The sequence below is a fragment of the Narcine bancroftii genome, chromosome 12 (genome assembly GCF_036971445.1).
Source record: "Narcine bancroftii isolate sNarBan1 chromosome 12, sNarBan1.hap1, whole genome shotgun sequence".
NCBI classification, from domain to species: domain Eukaryota; kingdom Metazoa; phylum Chordata; class Chondrichthyes; order Torpediniformes; family Narcinidae; genus Narcine; species Narcine bancroftii.
In genome coordinates, this window is record NC_091480.1 from 13,538,477 (window position 1) to 13,559,491 (window position 21,015).

A 21,015-nucleotide genomic window follows, 5' to 3' on the forward strand; every position below is an offset into this window, starting at 1 on the left:
TCTTTTGAGGGGGAGGACGTGGACCTGTCCTCGGGCCTGCGCAAAGGAGCTTTTAGGTGGAGTGCAGTGCGCGCAGTACTGGCCCCACCCTTTACACCCATGGTTCGTGTGCCGTGGCCGAGCAAGCTGGGACGTGGCAGCGAGGTCCTTGGGTCGTAGGTTTTATATCGGAGTGGCCTTCTATAGTCACCTAAAAAATCACCTAAATTTTAGTAACCTTTTTAAATGATATGGTTAGGTTCAATCACCTCCTTAGAAGGGGGGGGGAATTAAAAAATATACAGCGCTTTGAAATTATGTTCTACACTATCAGTCACCTATTCATATTTCCTTACAGTACTGAAGGAGGCCCTTTGGACCTGTTGCTTCTACTTGGACTTGCAGAGTAATTCCTTTCTTAGTAACATATTCTTTCCACTCTCTGATCAACTCTCCCTAGATTCTACCACTCACCTACACTCTAGGGCAAAATTTATATTTGGCATGTGGGGGTAAACAAGAGGACCAAGGAGAAATCCAAGCAGTTGTGGAGAGAGTGCAGTACCAGGGATCTGAAATTAAGCTGCTTTGCTGGGTTTTGTGTTAATATTATTTCCATGGTTGAGTAAACCTCCATAACTTCATTCACGTGGTTTCTTTTGAATGGTCTCCATTCATAATGGTTATTGTATATAGATTCCTGCAGGTTATTGGTTGGGGTTGTCAGTTGCAAGAGATGGAGTTGGTGATGGGAACATCAGGCCTAGTCTATATTTGATTTTATTTTCCCTCCTACAGTAGCCATGCCTTTTTATAATTCAGATATTGCAGCTTTTTTACTCATATCTTGAAGAAGGGCTCAGGCCCAAAATGTCAGTTATAGATCTTTACCTCCTATAGACACTGAGACCTGCTGAGTTCCTCTAGCATTTCTGTGCTGTAACTGATGTTGCCTGTTGAATTATTTCATAAGGTCAGAATACAAAACCCACATTTCCTGCTGAGTCTATTGGGAAATGTTTCAGTGTTTGCTTAAATCACTCAACAGAAATTGCAATTGTAGTATTCTGTTGATATGTAACAAAAGAGAAAGTATATATGTGTTATATTTAGCTAACGTTGATCATTAAGTTTAGCTAAATAAGCAGAGGTTGGGATGCAACCAGAAATGTCTGTTTGGAGATGTTGGGGGTTTAAAAAAGCCAATTCCGTTCTATGATAACTGGGTTTCAGCATGTGAAAACATCACCTGTTCCTGCAGAAGGCTCAAGTTATGTTGCCACTCGATGCTTGGAATTAGTAACTTGGCACAGATAGAACTATGTTTTGTTTACATTGATGCTTACTGGTTATTGCAGAGAAATAGATGTCTGATTTTATTTTTTTTTCTCAGATAACAGAGGTTATTCTTAAATATCGCAACTGTAACAATGGAGAGGCCATTCAACGTGTACTACAATACTTGGGAGAGATTGAGCGGTCAGATCAGGATGTTCAATTGACGGAATCTGTGCTCTGGACAAGAAAACCTTGTTGTAATACGGTGCTTTCCCAGTGGCATTCTATGGCTCAAACCCACAACATCTGTGAGCTCTGCATTAATCAGACTATTTCAATTCAACCAAGTGTGGTCCGTATTTCAAAATGCAACTTTGTGGAGATGGAGGCAGCTCTGGATTCATTCTACCTCAGAGAACAGAGATTTTTTCAGTTGCATTCAAGGACTGTGGAATGCAGCAATTTCATGAGCTTTTACAGCCCATTCAAGTACTATACAGCTTGCTGTAGGACGTTCAGCAGTCCAATTAAATATGAACAAATTAAAGCCCTTGCTCCTTCGGAACTGTTTTCCAATGCAGAACATGACCAGGGAGTGGTTTCATACAATTCTTTTCCTCACATTGAGGACAGAACTATGGGTCTTCGTGATGTAGATCATAGTCAAATTTTCTTGACAGGACTGAGTTGTAATACTAATAAAACTCTAAACTTCTACTTGCTGGATTCAAACTTGCACTGGAGATTTGCAACTAGATTAGGAGCCAATGAATCTGCACAAGTCCAAGAGTTTGCGACCATTATTGATCTATGGGATGAAGTTCATTATGTCTTCAACCAGAAACAAGTCCTTGATAAGTCTTCTATTGGTAGGTACTTACGAAGGTCATTTTGAATGCAAGTGAAATCTCACTTATTTTTCAAAATAATTTGCTTCGTTTAATTTATAGATTATGATTCTGTTGATTTTTGTCTAATTTTCATTTACAAAACCTGATTCAATTTACCCATGCCCCCCCGCCCCCCGCCCCACCACCACCACCCTTCTTAAAAGATCAACAACAATTTGGCTTGACTCTTTAAAGGAACAATAATTAGGACATATGCCCCCATTAGCAACAAGGAAATAATTGGGCAGTTAATTTTGAATCTGATAATTACACATTTTGATCAAATCTCAGTAAAATTAAATGGAATATCTTGATCTCACCAATATCAGTCCAATACCAAATTACAACATTTTGTACAATTGCAGAGAAATAAGTTTAAACTTGTCAGCTTTCGTTTGTCAGGATCGCGGGTATCGTTGGCCCATTAAAGTTTTTGTTTTCATCTCAGTTTTATGCATCTACCGTATTTTGCTTAAGGATAAAACTTGATTTTATTGTCCAATATCAAGGAATAAATTAACTTTTACTTTTTAGTATTTTTAAGCCTGTCAAAATACAAAGTGTCATTGAACGTCAACTCCAAATATTGGAAACCTGAAATAAAACACTGTGACCAATGTTGCGCTAGTGTTAAGGCTCAAGATCTGGACTGAACTGCACAAACCCTTTTTATTTAAAACTGATTCTCATCGAAACTTGTAGTAAAGGGAGAAATATTAACATTTTCTTGTTTACCATTTTTTGTGTTGCAGAAAACATTATTAAAAATTACAGTAGGGCATACAGTCCATTAAATCGGCATCTTATTGCTGGAACCAAGTCTAAAGCTGAGGAAGAATATTTAATTGCTGAAGTAACAACCCAGACATTTCACAGCATTGTGCTGGGTGCTGAGAAGGTGAACCTCTTATTTCTGTTGCTACTGATCTGAATGTGTGTGTTTTCTGTTATAGCTATTTGTTTCACTGAAACTGCTTTTGTTCAGTTAGGAAGTAAAATATTACAGCTTGCTCTCCCCGTCATTATTGTAAAAAAAAATTAAAAATAGTTCTAACCCCAGTAACTGAAGAATGCTATTATACACTTCTTGTAGTTTGAAAAGCAACCATTCAATACATATATCCAGCATCTCTGTTAGTTTTGGAGCACCAATCCTAGAGGGTTTCCAGAAAGTGGGCAAGATGAATTACATTACATGAACTAATGATGCATAATTCTGAATGTAGCCTTCTTCGAATTCACACTATCAATATCCCTTTAATGCTATGAGCTTCAGGTTTGCTGGAGAATTTTGTAGCATCTATCAAAAGCCTTCTAGAATTCCACTTTACTATCAACTGCATTATCTAGTTATCTATTAGTTTGGGGAAAATCTACATAAAATTAATTTTTTTTAGACATACAGCACAGTAACAGGGCCTTTCTAACTTTAATTCCCTTAATATTGGTATCTTGGCTTATTAATTGTGTTAATGGTTCAATTGCAAAAACCTTAATTCATCCATTTTCACCTTTATTAGTGTCTCAAACCTTTCCACCCCAAGATTATATTGCAATTGCTGGGCTTATCTTTGCTCCTATTGTATTGCTTTGTATGAAGGAGTAACCTTTGTTGCTACTCCATTTCTCCAGAACTGAAGTCAAATCCAATGAATAATGGAAGATGACAGTCAATTTCTCCCACACTTCCTTCCTATTTTATAATACATCCTGTCTGGTCCTGTTGACTTGCCTATTTTAAGTTCAATTAACTTTTCTAATAGTGTATCAGTTCATTTCTGATTATCTGAAATGCTTGGGACAGGATGTGTATTGGTTAACTGCATTTTTTGGATAACTGAGACTGTCACTCGAACATGTCCGGAGCCCGAGGTCCCTGTTCCTGCTGCTGCCACCCCCAGCAACCCTAATGCCCCACCTGCGTAGTTCCCCTAATGCCCACTGATTAGATTTGGTCTGATGCCGACTCTGGGGACAGCAGAGGACCAAGTACAGTGGAGGGCAAAGAAATGGAAGAGAGGGGAGAGAGTTACCTAAAATGAGGACAATCTCCCTATGTACTGCCTGACCCGCCAACTTACTTCAGTCGCACACTGGCATTAATGGTGTGTCTGAGCCCCGTATAAGCATGTCCTTTTCAGCAGTTGGTTTGAAAGCACCTCCTCAGAGAAGATGGATGCAAAGTGCTTTAGCTTTGCCAATCTTTAATAGGTCCCACTCTTCCATGTACTATCCTGTTACTATTTTTGAATTCTCATTTATGTTGGCAGCTGATCTTTTCTAATATTCCCTTTCCTCTCATTGTAGTTTCATGCTCCCACAGCCTGATATTAACCATTTAATATTTCTCGTAAAGATCCTTTATAATTTGTCCTGAGAATGTAACTAATGTCTTGCTTACAAATTGTTCCAATCACAAATTTGCCTGTTGACTTTTGGTTCCAAACGTATCTGGGACAGATGCACTTTATTTGACAATGAAAATAGTCTTCATCCATTTATTTATTTGTTCTTGGATTGCTCCCATCCCTTTCTGTTGGCTACAAAATTTTATAGTTATCATCATTCTGTCCAACATGTTCCGCTGTTGAACTTTGGTGTACTGGAAACATCGTATTCCTCAGATTGAATGCCTGCAATTCCACCATCCCCACTGGACTGAAAACATACTGTTGTAGAAAATTAATCCTGGATACATCAGAAACTTTTCATCCTCTCAGTTTTTTGCTATCCTGGTTTACATTTGGAATAATTAAAATCTTTCCTTTTAATTTCTCTACATATTTCTTCCTCCAGAATACACCCAACAATACTACTTAGTTCCAACCAAACAAGATTTTGCCTTTTGTCCATCACTAGCATTCCAATATTCACTCTTTCCAACATTATTACCCATCCATCTTTCCTTCCTGAACACATTTTGGGCTGTTTCTGTTCTTCCCTCCAGGACATTTTATTCCCATGCTATTATCTGTGTTGATAATTTACTTACAGTATTTCCCACACTTAGTGCTTTCGTTTATAAATTCCAAATTTAGTTGCTTAATTTCTATATTTACTGATCCTATTTTGTTGACCTAATCCAGTGAGAACCTACTTCCCAGTATTTGGTTTTTATTTGTTTACACTGCTCTGCTCCGTGGATTGTCACCTCGTTGTGGTGAAGAACCTTGTGTGGTCCTGAGATCCCAAGAGTCGTGCTGTCTGCAGCGATGCACCTGGTAGGGTCACCCATGGCGGTAACCTTCAACGGTGGAACAGGCGGATGAGTTTACTTCAAACTCAACGGCTGTGAAGGCGGATGAAGGCCGCAACAAATCCATCAGCTCCAATTGTTGTGATTTCCATATCATTGGAACTAGTTGGTTGATTTGTGAAGTATCATGTGCTTGGAGTGCAAGACTAAGTACACATTAAACAAATATATGCACAGGCATCTTCGCTCTGTGGCTCAATGGAACAAAGGCTGTCATCCTCAACCACGAGGGATAGCTACGACGACTGTTCTGCAGATACACGATTATGCTTCCATGCTCTGGCCCTTCATAATTCACTCTTCGCTCATCATCAACCCTGCTATTCCTTTGCACCGTTCCTTTTTCTCTGCTTTCCTAAATGTCCCATCTGCTGAATTTCCATCTTCTATTTTTAGCTCCATCTAATTTAAGCATCCACCATCGCGAGTTCTCAAAAGGATTTGATTCTCTTTAGCTGTAGTTTGTCCCAGCTGGTAAAGACTCCCCATTTCTTCTTCCCCCGCCCCCCCCCCTCCACAAACCATCCCAATCCCTCAGGATCAAAAGCTCCCTCTCCTACATTCTTTCTTCTGCCGCATGTTCCTGTCTCGATAATCACGAACGCATGGAATTGGAACTATTCCAGAGGGTGTTTTTTTTTTTAAATTCTGTTTGATCTCATTCCTACTTTTTGCTTGCAGAACCTCATCTCTTTCTGCAATTTCCATTTTACCACGAGACATAAATTAAAGCTTCTGTATCTGTTGTGATTATTGGCAATACCCATATTGGAATTTTTCCTTGATTAATTGCTGTTGGGAAACCTTTCCTATCATTCATTATTTTCATGGTATCCTGCCACTGCAGACTGAAATGTGACAAAATCAAAGAACATTTTGCAGTGGCCTTGGAAAAAGGATAACAGGATGTTTCATTGAAAGGAATTTTTTTAAAGCTGCAGCTGAAAAGCATTAACTTGTCTAGGTTAAAACTTTGAAAAGGTTGAGGCATGTGGTTGTTTATGTACTTGACTGCTAGAACCAAAAACCTTGTATAGAGAATGCTGTAACATTATACTTTTGATTTCTGCCTATTCCCTCTACACAGCATTCATTGTTGCTAAGTAGGGAAGGCGTTGCTTTCTCTACGTCAGTTCCTAGCACTACTTATCGTAGCCTGGCTGCACTTTTGCTGCCCCCAGGAGATTGATAGACCTGGATGTTCTGCCCATCCTCCAACATGAAGCTGGTCTTTATTAGATGACAACATCTTGGATGGTATATACTACAAATGTCATAATGACTGACAGCGCCCTGCTGTCTGAGACACATTTGCCTTTGTTCATACATTTCTTTGTTAGAACAGAGAGCCAAGGTTGGGCCACTATGTCTGTGCTGAGCATGTTAATTGAAGATATTTAAAAGTGGTTCAATAATTTTTTAAAAAGCTTTTACTGGAGGTAAAGTTCATGTAAAAAACATTGAAGAAAAATAAACCACTCACTTGTACTTCTCATTTTGGTCAACATTGACACTCCAATTATGAAGTAAACAGAGTTCTGTGAACTTCATCCAGAATTATTTAAGATTTGTTAGATTATTTAAATATTAAGTTTTAGTTTCAAGATGAAAAGAATTGGCACACCACAATCTGATCGTAAACATACAGACTTCTTGAGCCAGCAACTCTTAAACCGATTTCATGTTGCATTAATCCTTTGAGGTCACCATTGACCTTGCGATACAAATATTTTGTATATTGTTTCTGTAGTGGTTAGGAAATAAGTAGGGAAGAAATTGACTGTTTCACAGGGAAGGCAGTCAATAAATTCTGAGCAGGTGGGGTCACATATCTGAAAGAAAGTTGAGAATGGATGCTTTAAAGAGGTTCTCCTTACATTCTGAAGATTTGCAAATCAATATATTACTGGAAAATGAAAGCCACTTTTGCATTGAATGTGCATATAGCTCTATATTTTAAAAAATATTTTTTATTATATCCTTCCAATGGCATGTCTCAACAATAGTTGAAAATGTGTTGATAGCATAAGCAACTGGATTCAATGTCACAATTATTTTTGCATAAAATCACCCAAGTCTAACACTATATAATAACTGGCACAGTTAGTGTACTGGTTAGCACAAGTTATTGCAGCGCCAGCGGGTTCGAATCCAGCGCTGTCCGTAAGAAATCCCTACATTCTCCCTGTGTCTCCATGGGTTTCCTCCCACCAAATGCTGCATTTGGACGACGTGGGCTCCTGGGCTGGAGGGGCCTGTTAGCATGCTGTATCTCTAGATTAAAACCTTCTATTTTGTGTTTCTAATGTTTATAGAAAGCAAAGTTCTAAACTTTTGAGGGAATGTGAACTCAATCCATTGCAGCATTTTTACTGATTCACTTGTTTGCTTTAATGTGCATGCAGCTGTATTTATGGTAAATATTTAGTGCTGACCTGTCTCTATAATCCTATCCTTTCCAGAATGTCTTGCTCCTGTACTACACTCAATGGTGTGGATTTTGCACTGTCCTCAATCATATCTTCATTCAGGTTGCCCGTCTCTTCCACGCCAATGATGTTGTCATCATAGCCAGGTAAAAGATATTTCCATCAGTTTCAAAGCTTTAGTTTCCCCTTTTTATTTCAACTCCCAACCATGAAATATAAACAGTATAAAATTATGTACAACTTCTCTTGTCTCATGATTTTCTCCAGCAGCAGACCTTTTAACTCCTTGGCACAAATCACCGGTTTCTGTTTTCCTCTTGTGATACTCTCTGCAGTCCAATAATTTGTCTTAATCTTGTTTGTATTTAATGATTCAATATGTGGGGAATTCTGAAGATTCAAATCCATCTGAGAAAATACCCACACACCACTGCCTTTTATTGCTGCTCCTTTAACTTGAAATTGTCTCCTCATTCTAGATTTCCCCTATCAGTGGAAACCTCTGGAACAGAATCTACCTTAAGTCCCCTCAGAATCTTTGTATGTTTCACTGGGATAGTCTCATTTTAATAGGGCCCAATTTGCTCCATAGGGCATTAAAACAAGGGTTTGTTGAATCAAGACAGTAAATGCTTGAAAATTTGTGAGGCAAGTAACCCGAGGCTACACTATTTTCATTTTTACTTCTTGTTGCCAAGTGATTAAATTTGGATGACCACACACACGTGTTCAATGTGCTGCCATTTAGTTTCCATAATGGAGCTATGAAAACCAAAGTTTTAGGTATACAATTGAGATTTATCTTGAAAGTTTTTTTTTATTTCAAGAAGTTGCATTGAAACTTTATTGGTGATCTTCTGCTGTCAAGTTGGCACATAGAAGAATCCAACACTTTTCATTTTTATTCAGAAATTAGGCTAACACCCTTGACAGATGCTGTTTTAAATTACCATATGTGCTTGTGTAATAGTTCAATTTTGTGAACTTTTTTTGGGTAAAATTTAAAATTCACGCGTACTACTTTTGATCATAGTAAGTGCTAGCGTCGTTTGAGGTGGCAGGAGCTTGGTTGGGTGGGCAGGCAGCTACGACCACTTGGTGGTAAGTCTGTGTTCGAGAGGGTCAGGCGCTCAGATCCATGATCAGTGTTGGGAGCTCTGGTGGGCGTCAAGTTCTTGGATGGGAGGGTGCATATCGGGAGCACAGGTGGCCTAGACGACAGTCTGCGGTCAGGACACTGGGAACTCTGATAGGTGGCTGGAGTCCACGGTTGAGAGCTTGAATGGGCAGGTGGCGGTTCGCAGTCGTGGCATCCAAAGCTCAGGTGGGTGAGCAGCCGAAAATAAGGGGTCAACTAAGACACGTTGTTTGTTAAAGGACTGGTACTGTTTTATTCCTGTTCAACATTTTCTCAAATCTCTATTGGCTGGAATCCTTCTGTAAAATGGGACAGTTGACCCATATAGCTGTAAAATGATCACTGCACATTAAAATGCTTGGAAACATTGCTGTATATAAATAGAAATACCTCGGACCTTGTTGGAAGGATTGGTTACAGTGTTCAATTTTATACATTTGTGCCAGTCAAAATGCCAATAAATCTTGGCATTGATAGGCCAGTAGGGCTACAACTATTTTTAGACAGCACCACATAACTTCAATTTATTCTGTGAACCTGCAGTGAATGTGTCGCAACAGTGTATTTTGTTGAACCAGTTATATCCTTTGGAAGCTTCGGTGTGAATTGAATGAATACAATGAGCTGGGAATTGCATTCAATTATCTAAATTTCTAAAACTTGTGTGACTCTACAACTGTTAGGAGAGAAGAATCTGAAAAGCTAAATGAGCATTTGATAAATGAATAAAATATTTCTTGGGTTGCTACAAGTGACTGAAAAATTGAGCAATCCCAATTTTGTATGGATCCCTAATTTGTTAGGTAGAACACTTTCAGCTAAATGCCTCTGTCACAGGATATTGATTCACAAAACTGTATTGTTCTTTCAGAATCAATGTTGCCAAAAATGACCTTCCTTGGGAATATATGGTTGATCGATTTCCAACTATTCTGTTTTTCCCTAGAAACAGGTAAGCCACAATCTTTTATCTATAGTATGCTACATGACAGATGCTTCAGTTTAATCACTTTCTGGCCTGTCTGTATTGTGATTGGAATGAAGTTCTGCACTGTTAAATACACAAAAGTGCTGGAGAAACTCTGTAGGTCACGCAGCGTTCACGGGATGCAAAGATGTAACCAATGTTTCAGGCCTAAGCAGGCACGCACTTGAATAAAGAGGAGCACAGGTCAACGGGCTAAAGTGCTCAATGGAGGAATCTCCCAGTGGCCAACCATTTCAATTCTGTACCCCATACAGACATGTCTGCGTCCATGGATTCATGCACTGCCAAACAAAGGTGACCTGCAAATCTAATAAACAGATGTCTCCTCTCCATTCAGAGACCCCTCTAAGATTTCTTTTCTCTTCCACCCTCCTATTGGCCTTTGTTCCTCCCTCTCCTTTTATTCAGGCACCTGCCTGCTTTTTTGTTCATACCTTGGCAAAGGGGTCAGGCCCAGAACATTGTTTTTGGTTCTTATGAATGCTGCATGGCCTGCTGAGTTTCTCCAGCGCTTCTGCACTGTTAAAACTGTTTTGTCAGTTCTTCAGACAGCTTTGGAACCAGCCCTTGGGCTCCACTAATTAGGTACTTTTGATGCAGTCACAGCTGCACAGAAAAGCCTCTGAAATAGCACTGTTGAATTCAGTATAATTTTCCAGTCTGTGAAGTAAATGAGATAATACGCTAGCATCATAAATAACCGGGCCCGGTCATTAAACAGATGAACAGTGTGGAAATTGCGTACACATATAACTGTGTGCCTTCCTGTATAGTCAGCACAAATGGAATGCAGGTGACACTAACGTGTGTTTTTTTTCTTGGTATAATAAATTTTAGTCAAATTGGAATCTAAGCAGGAATTATTAAGCAATCTGGGAAGAACAAGGAGTGATCTCTTTGAATGTGTAACATTCCTGAGGGGTCAACTGCTCAGAAATGAGACAAGAAGGAGCCTGCACTCACTATGACCAAGCTCCTGCTTGCCTTATTGAACTAGATCAAAAACCTACTGAAGGAATCTGGTCAAGTCCCTCAGCAGTGCTTTCCTGCAGCATGATATCACCTAATTATGAGCAGAACAAGTTGTACACAAACCTGCTGGAAAATAGACCTCGATAAAATGTGACAACACTAGACAACAAAGATTTTGCTTCCTGAACACGTTTGGGTGCAGTTTTATGGGCTTTGGGCTGCTAATCCCGAAAATCACCTTAAAAATTTCCATCACGGGGGGAGTCACGTGATGGAGTAGTGGCCGGTCGGAGAACTCCAGCCCTCTCCGGAAAAGTTTAAAAAAAACAGGAAACACAAAGGCACAAACACGAAAATTAAAATAAAGTGCAAGTAAAGGTGGGAAGAAGAGAAGAAGAAAAGACATCGGAAGAAGAAGGTGAAGGCCTTACCTGTCCGAGGAGGCCCGCTGTGGAGAGAGAAGCCCGCTCCCTCAGGTCAGTCGAAGTCCCGAGCTCGGGACTACAAAAATGGCTCGCGGAGGCAAGCAAAAGTGCGCATGCGCGATGCGCAAGACAAAAAAAACACTGACGGGAGGGGGGACCAGCTGAGGAGTCGATCTCCACAGCTGAGAATGACAGCCACAGCACAGCAGCAAGAGGAGAACATAGAAAACAACGAGAACAAGAAAGAAGAGAGTAAAAGGAAATCAAAGAAACAACAGATGACCAACCCAGAATAAGAAGAGGAAGAACACAGAGAAATGGAAGAAGGAGGGAAGGGCAAGTACATGGAATCAATAAAAGAATGGCAATCACAAAAATTTAGTGAAATAAAAAGAAGAATAAAAAGTACAGAAGAAAAAATGAATAGATTAGAGATGGTCATGTCAGATATAGGAAAAAGAGTGGACAAGGTGGAAGAACGAGAAACAGCCATAGAAATGGAAGTAGATGACTTAAAAAAGAAATTAGAAGAATCTAATAAAAAAGTTAGAGACACAAGAGCTGTTAGCTCAGAAGATAGATGTAATGGAAAATTATATTAGAAGAAATAATATAAAGATAGTGGGCCTAAGGAAGATGAGAAGGCAAGAATATGAGAGAATTTCTAAAAGATTGGATCCCCAGGGTCCTAGGAAGACCAGAATTACAGGAAGAAATGGAAATACAAAGGGCACACAGAACATTAGCCCCGAAAGCACAACTGCAGCAAAAACCAAGATCCATTTGAGTAAAATTCCTAAGATATACAACAAGAGAAAATATATTGGAGAAAGCAATGAAGAAAATAAGAGAAGACAAAAAGCCACTGGAATACAAAGGTCAAAAAATTTTTTTCTATCCAGATATAAGTTTTGAACTCCTGAAGAAGAGGAAGGAGTTTAATACAGCAAAAGTGATCCTATGGAAAAAAGGATATAAATTTATGCTAAATTACCCAGCGGTACTTAAAATAGTTATTCCAGGGCAGCAAAACAGACTATTCTCGGATCCGGAGAAAGCACGAAAATTTGCAGAACAACTACAAAACAGACAGAGAGATGAAGACATGTAACGAGAGCAAAAATGACCACAAACTATATGTATGTGTGTGTGTGTGTGTACATGTGTGTATGTATATTTAAAGGAAAATATATAGAGTATAGATAAGAATTAATAAGGGAAAGTAAGGAGGGAATTAAGAGAGTGACCTTTGTTATATATGAAGATTAAAATCTTTTCTGGGGGGGCTGGATGGGGAAGAATTACGGTCACTGCGAAATCAGTTGACATTTGCGAGTAATTTCGCAAATCCAAATGGAGAGGGGAGATGTGGTTGCCCGACAAGGGACAAAGGGCAACTCAGGAAGGGGGGTAAAGGATTTTTAGATAGGAGAGTAATGGAAATATTTTATGTTTTAGAAATGTTGTCTTATAATGTGCTTAAAAAAAGAAAACAGAAATGGATAAGAAGGAATGGCGATGATGAGGAAACAGAAAGGAAAGATAAACAAAGTATGAAATGGCTACGTTGAACTATATGACTTTAAATATTAACAGAATACATAACCAAATCAAAAGGAAGAAACTGCTAAATTTACTGAAAAAAGAAAAAATTGATATAGCATTCGTGCAAGAAACACATTTAACTGAAATGGAGCATAAGAAATTAAAGAGCGATTGGGTAGGACATGTAACAGCAGCGTCATATAATTCAAAAGCTAGAGGAGTAGCTATATTAATCAGTAAAAATGTACCAATCAAAATAGAAGAGGAAATAATAGATCCAGCAGGGAGATATGTAATGATAAAATGTCAGATATATTCGGAGTTTTGGAATTTACTCAATGTATATTCACCTAATGAAGAAGATCAAAAATTTATGCAAGATATCTTTTTGAAGATAGCAGATACGCAAGGGAACATACTAATAGGAGGGGATTTCAATCTTAATTTGGATTCAAACATGGATAAAACTGGGGGAAAAAATTAATAGAAAGAACAAAGTAACCAAATTTATAATTAAATCGATGCAAGAAATACAACTTTTGGATATATGGAGGAAACAACACCCAAAGGAAAAGGAATATTCATATTATTCGGGCAGACATAAAATATACTCAAGAATAGACCTATTCCTGTTATCAGCTCACATGCAAGAGAGAGTTAGGAAAACGGAATATAAAGCTAGACTATTATCAGACCACTCACCCCTGTTATTGACAACAGAATTAGAGGACATCCCTCCAAGAATGTATAGATGGAGATTAAACTCCATGCTACTTAAAAGGCAGGATTTTAGAGAATTCATTGAACAACAAATTAAAATGTACTTTGAAATAAATACGGAATCAGTGAAAGATAAGTTTATACTATGGGACGCAATGAAAGCGTTCATCAGAGGGCAAATAATAAGTTATGTAACCAAGATGAAGAAGGACCACAACCAGGAAACAAAATAGTTGAAAAGGGAAATAGCAAATATAGAAAAAGAATTAGCAATGAAAGAAGACACAACTAAAAGAAGAGAATTGGCAGATAAAAAAATAAAATCTGAAACACTACAAACATATAAGGTGGAGAAGAACATAATGAAGACAAAACAGAAATATTATGAACTAGGAGAAAAAACGCACAAAATTCTAGCGTGGCAGCTTAAGACAGAACAAACTAAGAAAATGGTATTGGCATTAAGGAAAAAAGACAAACAAATCACATATAATCCAACGGAGATTAACGAAAACTTTAGAGAATTCTACGAACAACTATATCAAACTGAAAACGAAGGGAAAGATAAAATAGATGAATTTTTAACTAAAATTGAACTACCGAAATTACTAACAGAGGAACAAAATATTAACAAAACCATTTGAAACAGAAGAAATACAGGAGATAATAAAAAAACTACCGAACAATAAAACACCAGGAGAGGATGTTTTCCCAATAGAATTCTATAAAACATTTAAAGATTTATTAATTCCTCCCCTTCTGGAAGTAATCAACCAGATTGATAAAACACAAAGCTTACCAGAGTCATGTAAAACAGCAATAATTACAGTAATACCACTTATACCAGCGTCATATAGACCAATATCTTTACTTAACACAGATTACAAGATAATAGCTAAACTATTAGCAAACAGATTAGCCGACTATGTACCAAAAATAGTAAATCTAGACCAAACTGGATTTATTAAAAAAAGACGAACAACAGACAATATCTGTAAATGTAATTCATGCAGTAGAAGGAAATAAAACTCCAACAGTAGCGGATGCTTTAGACGCAGAGAAGGCCTTTGACAGAGTAGAATGGAATTATTTATTCAAAGTACTACAAAAATTCAGCTTACCAAAGAAATATATTAATTGGATTAAAGCATTATATAAGGGGCCATTGGCGAAAGTGACAGTAAACGGATATATATCAAAACAATTTAACTTAAGCAGATCAACAAGTCAGGGATGCCCACTATCTCCTTTATTGTTCGCATTAACCATAGAACCACTGGCAGAACTGATAAGAACAGAAAATAAAATAAAAGGGATAAAAATAAAAGATAAGGAATATAAAATCAGTCTATTTGCAGATGATGTTATAATATACTTAGTAGAACCAGAAATATCAATAAAAGAATTACATAGGAAATTGAAGGAATATGGAGAAGTAACGCAAATAAAAGCGAAGCAATGCCAATGAATAATGCGGATTTCTCAAAATTTGAGAAAGAATCACCATTAAGATGGCAAACGCAAGCAATGCGATATCTCGGTATACAAATAAATAAAAACCTCTGCCATCTATATAAACTCAATTATTATCCACTAATGAAAAAATTACAAGACGACTTAGAGCATTGGAAAGACTTACCACTAACACTAATAGGAAGGATAAACTGTATTAAAATGAACATTTTCCCAAGGATACAATAAATTATTCTATTCACAACAGTGTCTCCTTTCTGTAGTCAGTGCCCTTCCCTTAAGAAAAAGACAGCTGTTGTATAGCTTCCTTTTCTGATTGTCTAATGTGTAATCACCATAATTACAAAATAGCCTTGAGGAGGCGAAGGAGACTGTAGGGAAACTTCGTTGACAAAGACAGGTGAGTAGATGAAAGCACAGCAAGTGGGGTGGGGGGGGGAAAAGAAATAGGCCACTCGGTACTAAATGGAAAAGCACAGCATTCACTGAACTGGTGACAGACTGGAAAATGTTGGTGCAGAAAGGGCAGGTAGATGGTGCTGAGTGTACAGATAGATCAGCCATAATCTTGGCAGAGTAGATCGGCTACTCCTATCCCTTGTGTTCTTGGGGGGAAACCACCCACATTCTTGCTTCAACATTCTTGATCTGAACTGATGGCCCCAAAACCTTTGAAAATAAATGGCAGTAGTAGAAGGAACACTTTTCCTATTTCAAACTAACACAATATTTCTTCATACATCAAAGTATAGTGGTGTGAAAAATGGAGAAACATGCATGTTTTACTATATTATTTATTTTCTTTACAGGAAAGACTTGAGTGTGAAATACCCTGAGGATCAGCCATTAACTGTCCCTAACCTTGTGAGATTTATTCTATTGCATTCTCCTCAGTTAGCCTGGCAGGACTTCTTCCAATCTTGTAACCCAGAGTGTATCCAAAAAGCAGCAGAGTGGCAGAAAGACCGCATCGGCCGGCTGGAGAAGGAGATAAAGAGACTCTATGCCGAGATGCAGATGCTGTATCAGACTGAAGAAAAACTGGCTTCTCAGCTCTCCGCATCCAGACATGAGGAACACCAACTGAAGCTCCACAGCAAAGCTCTCCAGGAGAAAAATGAAAAGCTCAGGCACCATAATGAGAGACTCCAAGATCTATACCAGCAGAGGAACACTGAGCTAGCTGCAACAGCAGAAAAACTAAATGAGATTGCCACAGCCTCAAAAAAACTGCTCAACGAAAACATTTTATTAAAAACTTACGTGGCTTCAATTGAAGAACTGGAGATAAATACTTACCCTTCCATCGAAGAATCCGAGTTATCTTCCAGCTCAACAAATAACTTGGAATGAGGGTTGATTATGAAAATACAGCAATTTGAGCCATCATGCCAGTATTTTGTTTTAAAATGTACCTGATCTGTGATTGAAGGGTCGGGGAGAAAGAAATGCCTGGAAGTTTTATCAAAGAGTAAATTTTGTCTAATCAAAGACAGGGTACCCAGGTTCTAAGCTTAATTTTTTTTGCAGATAAAAGTACTGGTAAAAGAGGAAATTCTTTATTTGTTTACAATTGAATATTGCACTAATCATCTTGGTTACAATGCACATTGAGTAATTTCATTTCTATAAAAACAATTACAGGAAAGGAAAAAATTATGGTAGAGTTCAACAATCAAGTTTTAATTAATTAAACCATTCAAGTACTACAAACCCCATTTAAGCACACTTTAATTGTATAACAAACTGCTCAGCCACCATTGTTATATGACCGTAGACCTTCTGGATCATTTGTAGTTTATAACTACAGCCTTCTCCATCATAGGCCCCAATTCGAATCATTTTTTTTCAATAAAAGTGCTTTTGGTAGCATCCTCGCAGTCATATTATTTCCCAGCACAACTTCATGCACAAAATAAAACACTTCTGCAGTCTTCATTGTGCGACCCTGTACAAAGAACAATTCTTCCCCCCCCACAATTTCTAAAACTAAAGATATTACTGAATCCAATTTTAGGTGAAGGGCCACTTTGAACTAACAGACACAAATGAGGATTGCGTCAAGATCATGTTCTCTAACTTTATCTTTCTTTCTCCAATTCCAACTTGGACTCGAGAACAAGAAAACACTGCAAAATAATCAAAACGTAGTCTGGTAACATTTAGCTCTTCAGAATATAACATGATCCTGTATGGTAAAGAAATGGATTAAAATTTAATACTGATCTCTACAAATTTCTCCCCAAAGATCCACAGGTTCAGTAAGGATGAATTTACAGTAGCTACTTCAACACAGGCTCAGTTAAAAGGGTTTAGAATTCAAGTAGGAAACACTAGATTTTAAATGGCTAGTCTTTGACATGCAGATCGGACACCAGGTCCTCCAGTACTACCTTTCTATTTCTTTTAATAAGCAGCTTGAACAGGTTTAAACTTTCACAGTACGAAGAATTATTTGATCTACAAAAACCTGCAGCCCTGACCCGCAGTAAATTACCCATGACCTTCTGCACCGTTCGCCGTCAGCTTTGCCTTCCGCTCGACCCGCGGCCCTTTCGCGGAGTACTGCACGAGCAGAAAGGGCTCTTTGGTTTCTCCTTCTCCCACAATGCTTTCCTCGTCTTCTGACTGACCTATTCGCTGTAAGCGCAGGTAGCACCAGCACCCCAGGATCAAAGCGCCGAGAGCTGCTATGGCGATAAGAATTACAATGACTGTTACCACTCCAGTGGTGGGGCTGTGGTCCATTGACATGGTAAGTGTCCAGTGTAAGCCTTCAATTTTAGTTTTGATAAAGGTGTTTCAACTCAGTGGCTGGAGAGGTTGCGATCATCGAGATACTTCTAAAAGAATCTGAAAACTGGGGAGGGGCAAGAAAAATTATATTAGTAAGTATCCTCTTATTATCAGTTAGCAACACAAGTGTTCAAGATGCATTAAAAACAAAATGGAGTCAATGCTCAGCAGGTCAAGAACTGGAGCCCGGTGGAAATGTAAAGACTTCATGTCAGCAACTGTCCATTAACTGGCAACTTGCATCCCTTTCACAACTCGGGGATGGGGTCGGTTCGGATTTTCTGGCAATACTTTTTAAAAATTCAATTTAAGGAAGAATAAAGAGATGAACAGGTAAATGTTGATATTTTATTCATTAGTAAATACAACATCCTTCATTTATCAAACGAGCAGTTTTAAAGAAAAATAAACTGGCCGCTGTGTATCTGTGAGAGACAAAGTCCAGATTCTGGATTTCTGGACTTCTACTGTAGCGAGGTTCAGATTGGACAGGCTGGTCTGCAGACCAGGTTCTTGTCTGTGCATTGGATTATTAGTCCTACTTTTTCCAAAACATTTATAGCACCTCTTCCACTGTTAAAGGATTGTAAAGGGAAAGCCCTGCAATTCTTTAAATGAGCATAATGCATTCTGGGGTTTATTTTATAATTTAGTACTTGAATCTATCTATCGTTAATTTTCCCCTTGGAAGGGAAGCCCTGTTTCCACTGTATTTGAAATAAATGAAACAGGTCTTGGAGAAGCAGGTCAGGTAAACATTGTTTATATTATTTAAATTCCTGTGAATTTATGAACAGATTCTTTGATTCTCAGGGTCACACATTTTGCTTCTGGAGAACTTCTAACTTTAGTACGGGGATGGCAAACTGCCTGGCTATAGAATAGTATATTGCATTATGCTGGATCACACTTAACTTGTGTGCTAACTTAACCCAAGATGGATCAAACCAGTTGCATTTGGTTTGTACCCCCGTCTGTTTCTCTTCTTCCCCTACACCCCCCCCCCCCCCACCAAATCACTACATCAACCTCTCACACCTCTGCAGATCCAATTCAGCTGGAGTCTGAGCCGCTCCATTCCTAGAGGAGGATCAGAACATTCAACAAATCATTACAAACTTTAATGCTAATTAAATTAAAAGGGTTGCATTTGTTATGTCACCCACAGCTGGAGTAGAGCTGAACTGTATCTGTCCTTGGCTCCACTGGAGTCAAGTCCAATGTGCTGAACTTTGCTAAAAGAACGCTCTGGGCTATTACACATGCAAATGGATTGCTCTGCAAACTGTGGGGCAGAGACCTTTGTAAAGGCAGGAGAAGAAATTCTAGTGCAACAATTTACCCCCACCCCCCCACCAACAGTTCAAAGAAGAAATAGTGTATTATAATACAGTGTTTAATGAACCCTACAAAAAGCACCTGATCGGCATAGTTGTTGATTAACAGGTCTTCAACAGCAAAAATTTGACGCAGCAAAACACTGGATTGGCTGCAATCTGTGATTGTCCAGACATTTCTTCGAAACCATGTAAAATCACTTAAAACATTGTGGTTTTATCATGTGTAACTAAGTGTTTCTAATGGGCAAAACATGCTATTAAATTTTGCAACATTGACAGAGCAAACTTAATTTGTGCTGGTTCCCCCTTTATGTGTGGAAGTTTTACTCACCTTATGCCACACTAGAAGAATAAAAATGCTCCAGTTCCCCATCCTTTTGTTAATCTTGTTAGATAAGAACTCGTAGAAGTGATATTTCTTCAACTAAAAGTGGAAGGGTTAGTTAGCTGCATGAAATTTGGTAGAAATGGTTGCATTTAAAAGGGGGAGAGGGATGCATTCTGCAACCAGTGCTGGAAAGTGGGATTAGCCAGACGTTCCCCACCCCACTAATCAGCATGGATGCAGGCCCTTTCGTCTTCCAGTCTGTGCCAAACTATGATTCTGTCTAGTCCCAATGGCCTGCACCCATTCCATATTTGTCCAATTTTTTTTTTTTAATGTTGAAAATTACACTTTTGCTGGCAACTCACTCCACACTCCCACCACTCTGTGTGAAGAAATTTCTCCTAATGTTTCCCCCTAAACTCCTCTTTCACCCTTGTCCAATGTCCTCATGTTGGTATCTCACCTAACCTCCGTGGAAAATGTCTACTTGCATTTTTACCCACTTTATATATCTCTATCACATCTCCCCTCATTCTTCTGAGCTCCAGGGAATAAAGTCCTCACTTGTTTAAACTTCCCTGTAACTCAGCTCCTCAAGACCTGGAAACATCCTAGTAAATCTTCTCTGCACTCTTTCAATTTTATTTATCTTTCCAGTAGTTAGGTGACCAAAACTGCATGCAATACTCTTAAATTTGGCTTCAATGGCTTCTACAACTTTACCATAACACCCCAAATCCTATACTCTAAACGTTTTGATTTATGAAGGCTAATGTGCGAAAAGCTCAATTTATGTCACCTTCAGGAAATTATCTCTCCGAAATCCTTCTGTTCAAACGCAATCCTCAGTGCCTTACCGTGTCCGCCCCTCCAAATGCAACTGGTTTGATCCATCTTGGGATAAGTTAGCACAAGTTATGCTCAATAGAGTTAGTGTTGTTGACTCTGTGCGCTAATACTGGATGACATTTAAGTCTTTAGTCTTCATTCACATACGTATGTATACTCTGCGGCCAAGAACAGAACTGAACTCTGCCTACAAAGTTGTGATTAGTGTACTAACGAGCAACACTGAAAACTAATAGCCTTGTTAATGTTATGCTGGGCAAAATGTCCTGTAACCACAGAGGTATGTGCCTTTGCCAGGCAGCATACCACAAGGGGCTGAACACCCGAGTAGAGCAGCACAGGGCACCAGAAATGGGGAAGCATCGCCCATTCAGAAGGAGCAGGCCTGGGAGATGACCTACAGGAAGATGGCCATGTCAGGGGACCAATGAGGGGCTGTTGGCAACTTGCAGTCAAAAGACATACACCAGTCTGTGGGCTGCTGGAGACTGGCTCATGGGAACCAGGAATTGCAACTGGGATTTGAGAGGGCAAGAAGGGCCTCGATAGCTTCCTGATCACATCGGAGGCTTGGATCTGGAGCTTGAGTTGCCAATAGACTGAACAGGA

At 38.8% G+C, this 21,015-nt stretch overlaps 2 protein-coding genes across 10 annotated transcripts in view; one reads left to right on the forward strand and one right to left on the reverse strand.

The window, feature by feature from the left end:
- txndc11 (thioredoxin domain containing 11) overlaps positions 1–16,959 on the forward strand; it is a 64,013-nt gene extending 47,054 nt beyond the window's left edge. For all 4 annotated transcript variants that reach the window (XM_069906351.1, XM_069906353.1, XM_069906352.1 and 1 more), the window contains 5 exons: positions 1,373–2,126; positions 2,900–3,045; positions 7,866–7,978; positions 9,842–9,922; positions 15,903–16,959. In XM_069906351.1, coding sequence (XP_069762452.1) covers positions 1,373–2,126; positions 2,900–3,045; positions 7,866–7,978; positions 9,842–9,922; positions 15,903–16,446 — 1,638 coding nt within the window. In that variant the 3' untranslated portion in view covers positions 16,447–16,959. The remainder of the gene's footprint in view (positions 1–1,372; positions 2,127–2,899; positions 3,046–7,865; positions 7,979–9,841; positions 9,923–15,902) is intronic.
- Positions 16,637–21,015, reverse strand: part of snn (stannin) — a 31,323-nt gene continuing 26,944 nt past the window's right edge. For 5 of the 6 annotated variants that reach the window (XM_069906359.1, XM_069906358.1, XM_069906355.1 and 2 more), the window contains one exon: positions 16,637–17,953. In XM_069906359.1, the coding sequence (XP_069762460.1) occupies positions 17,587–17,847 (261 nt within the window). In that variant the 5' untranslated portion in view covers positions 17,848–17,953 and the 3' untranslated portion in view covers positions 16,637–17,586. Of the gene's footprint in view, positions 17,954–19,560; positions 19,654–21,015 lie in introns of all 6 variants that reach the window. The other variant, XM_069906357.1, reaches the window with a different exon arrangement.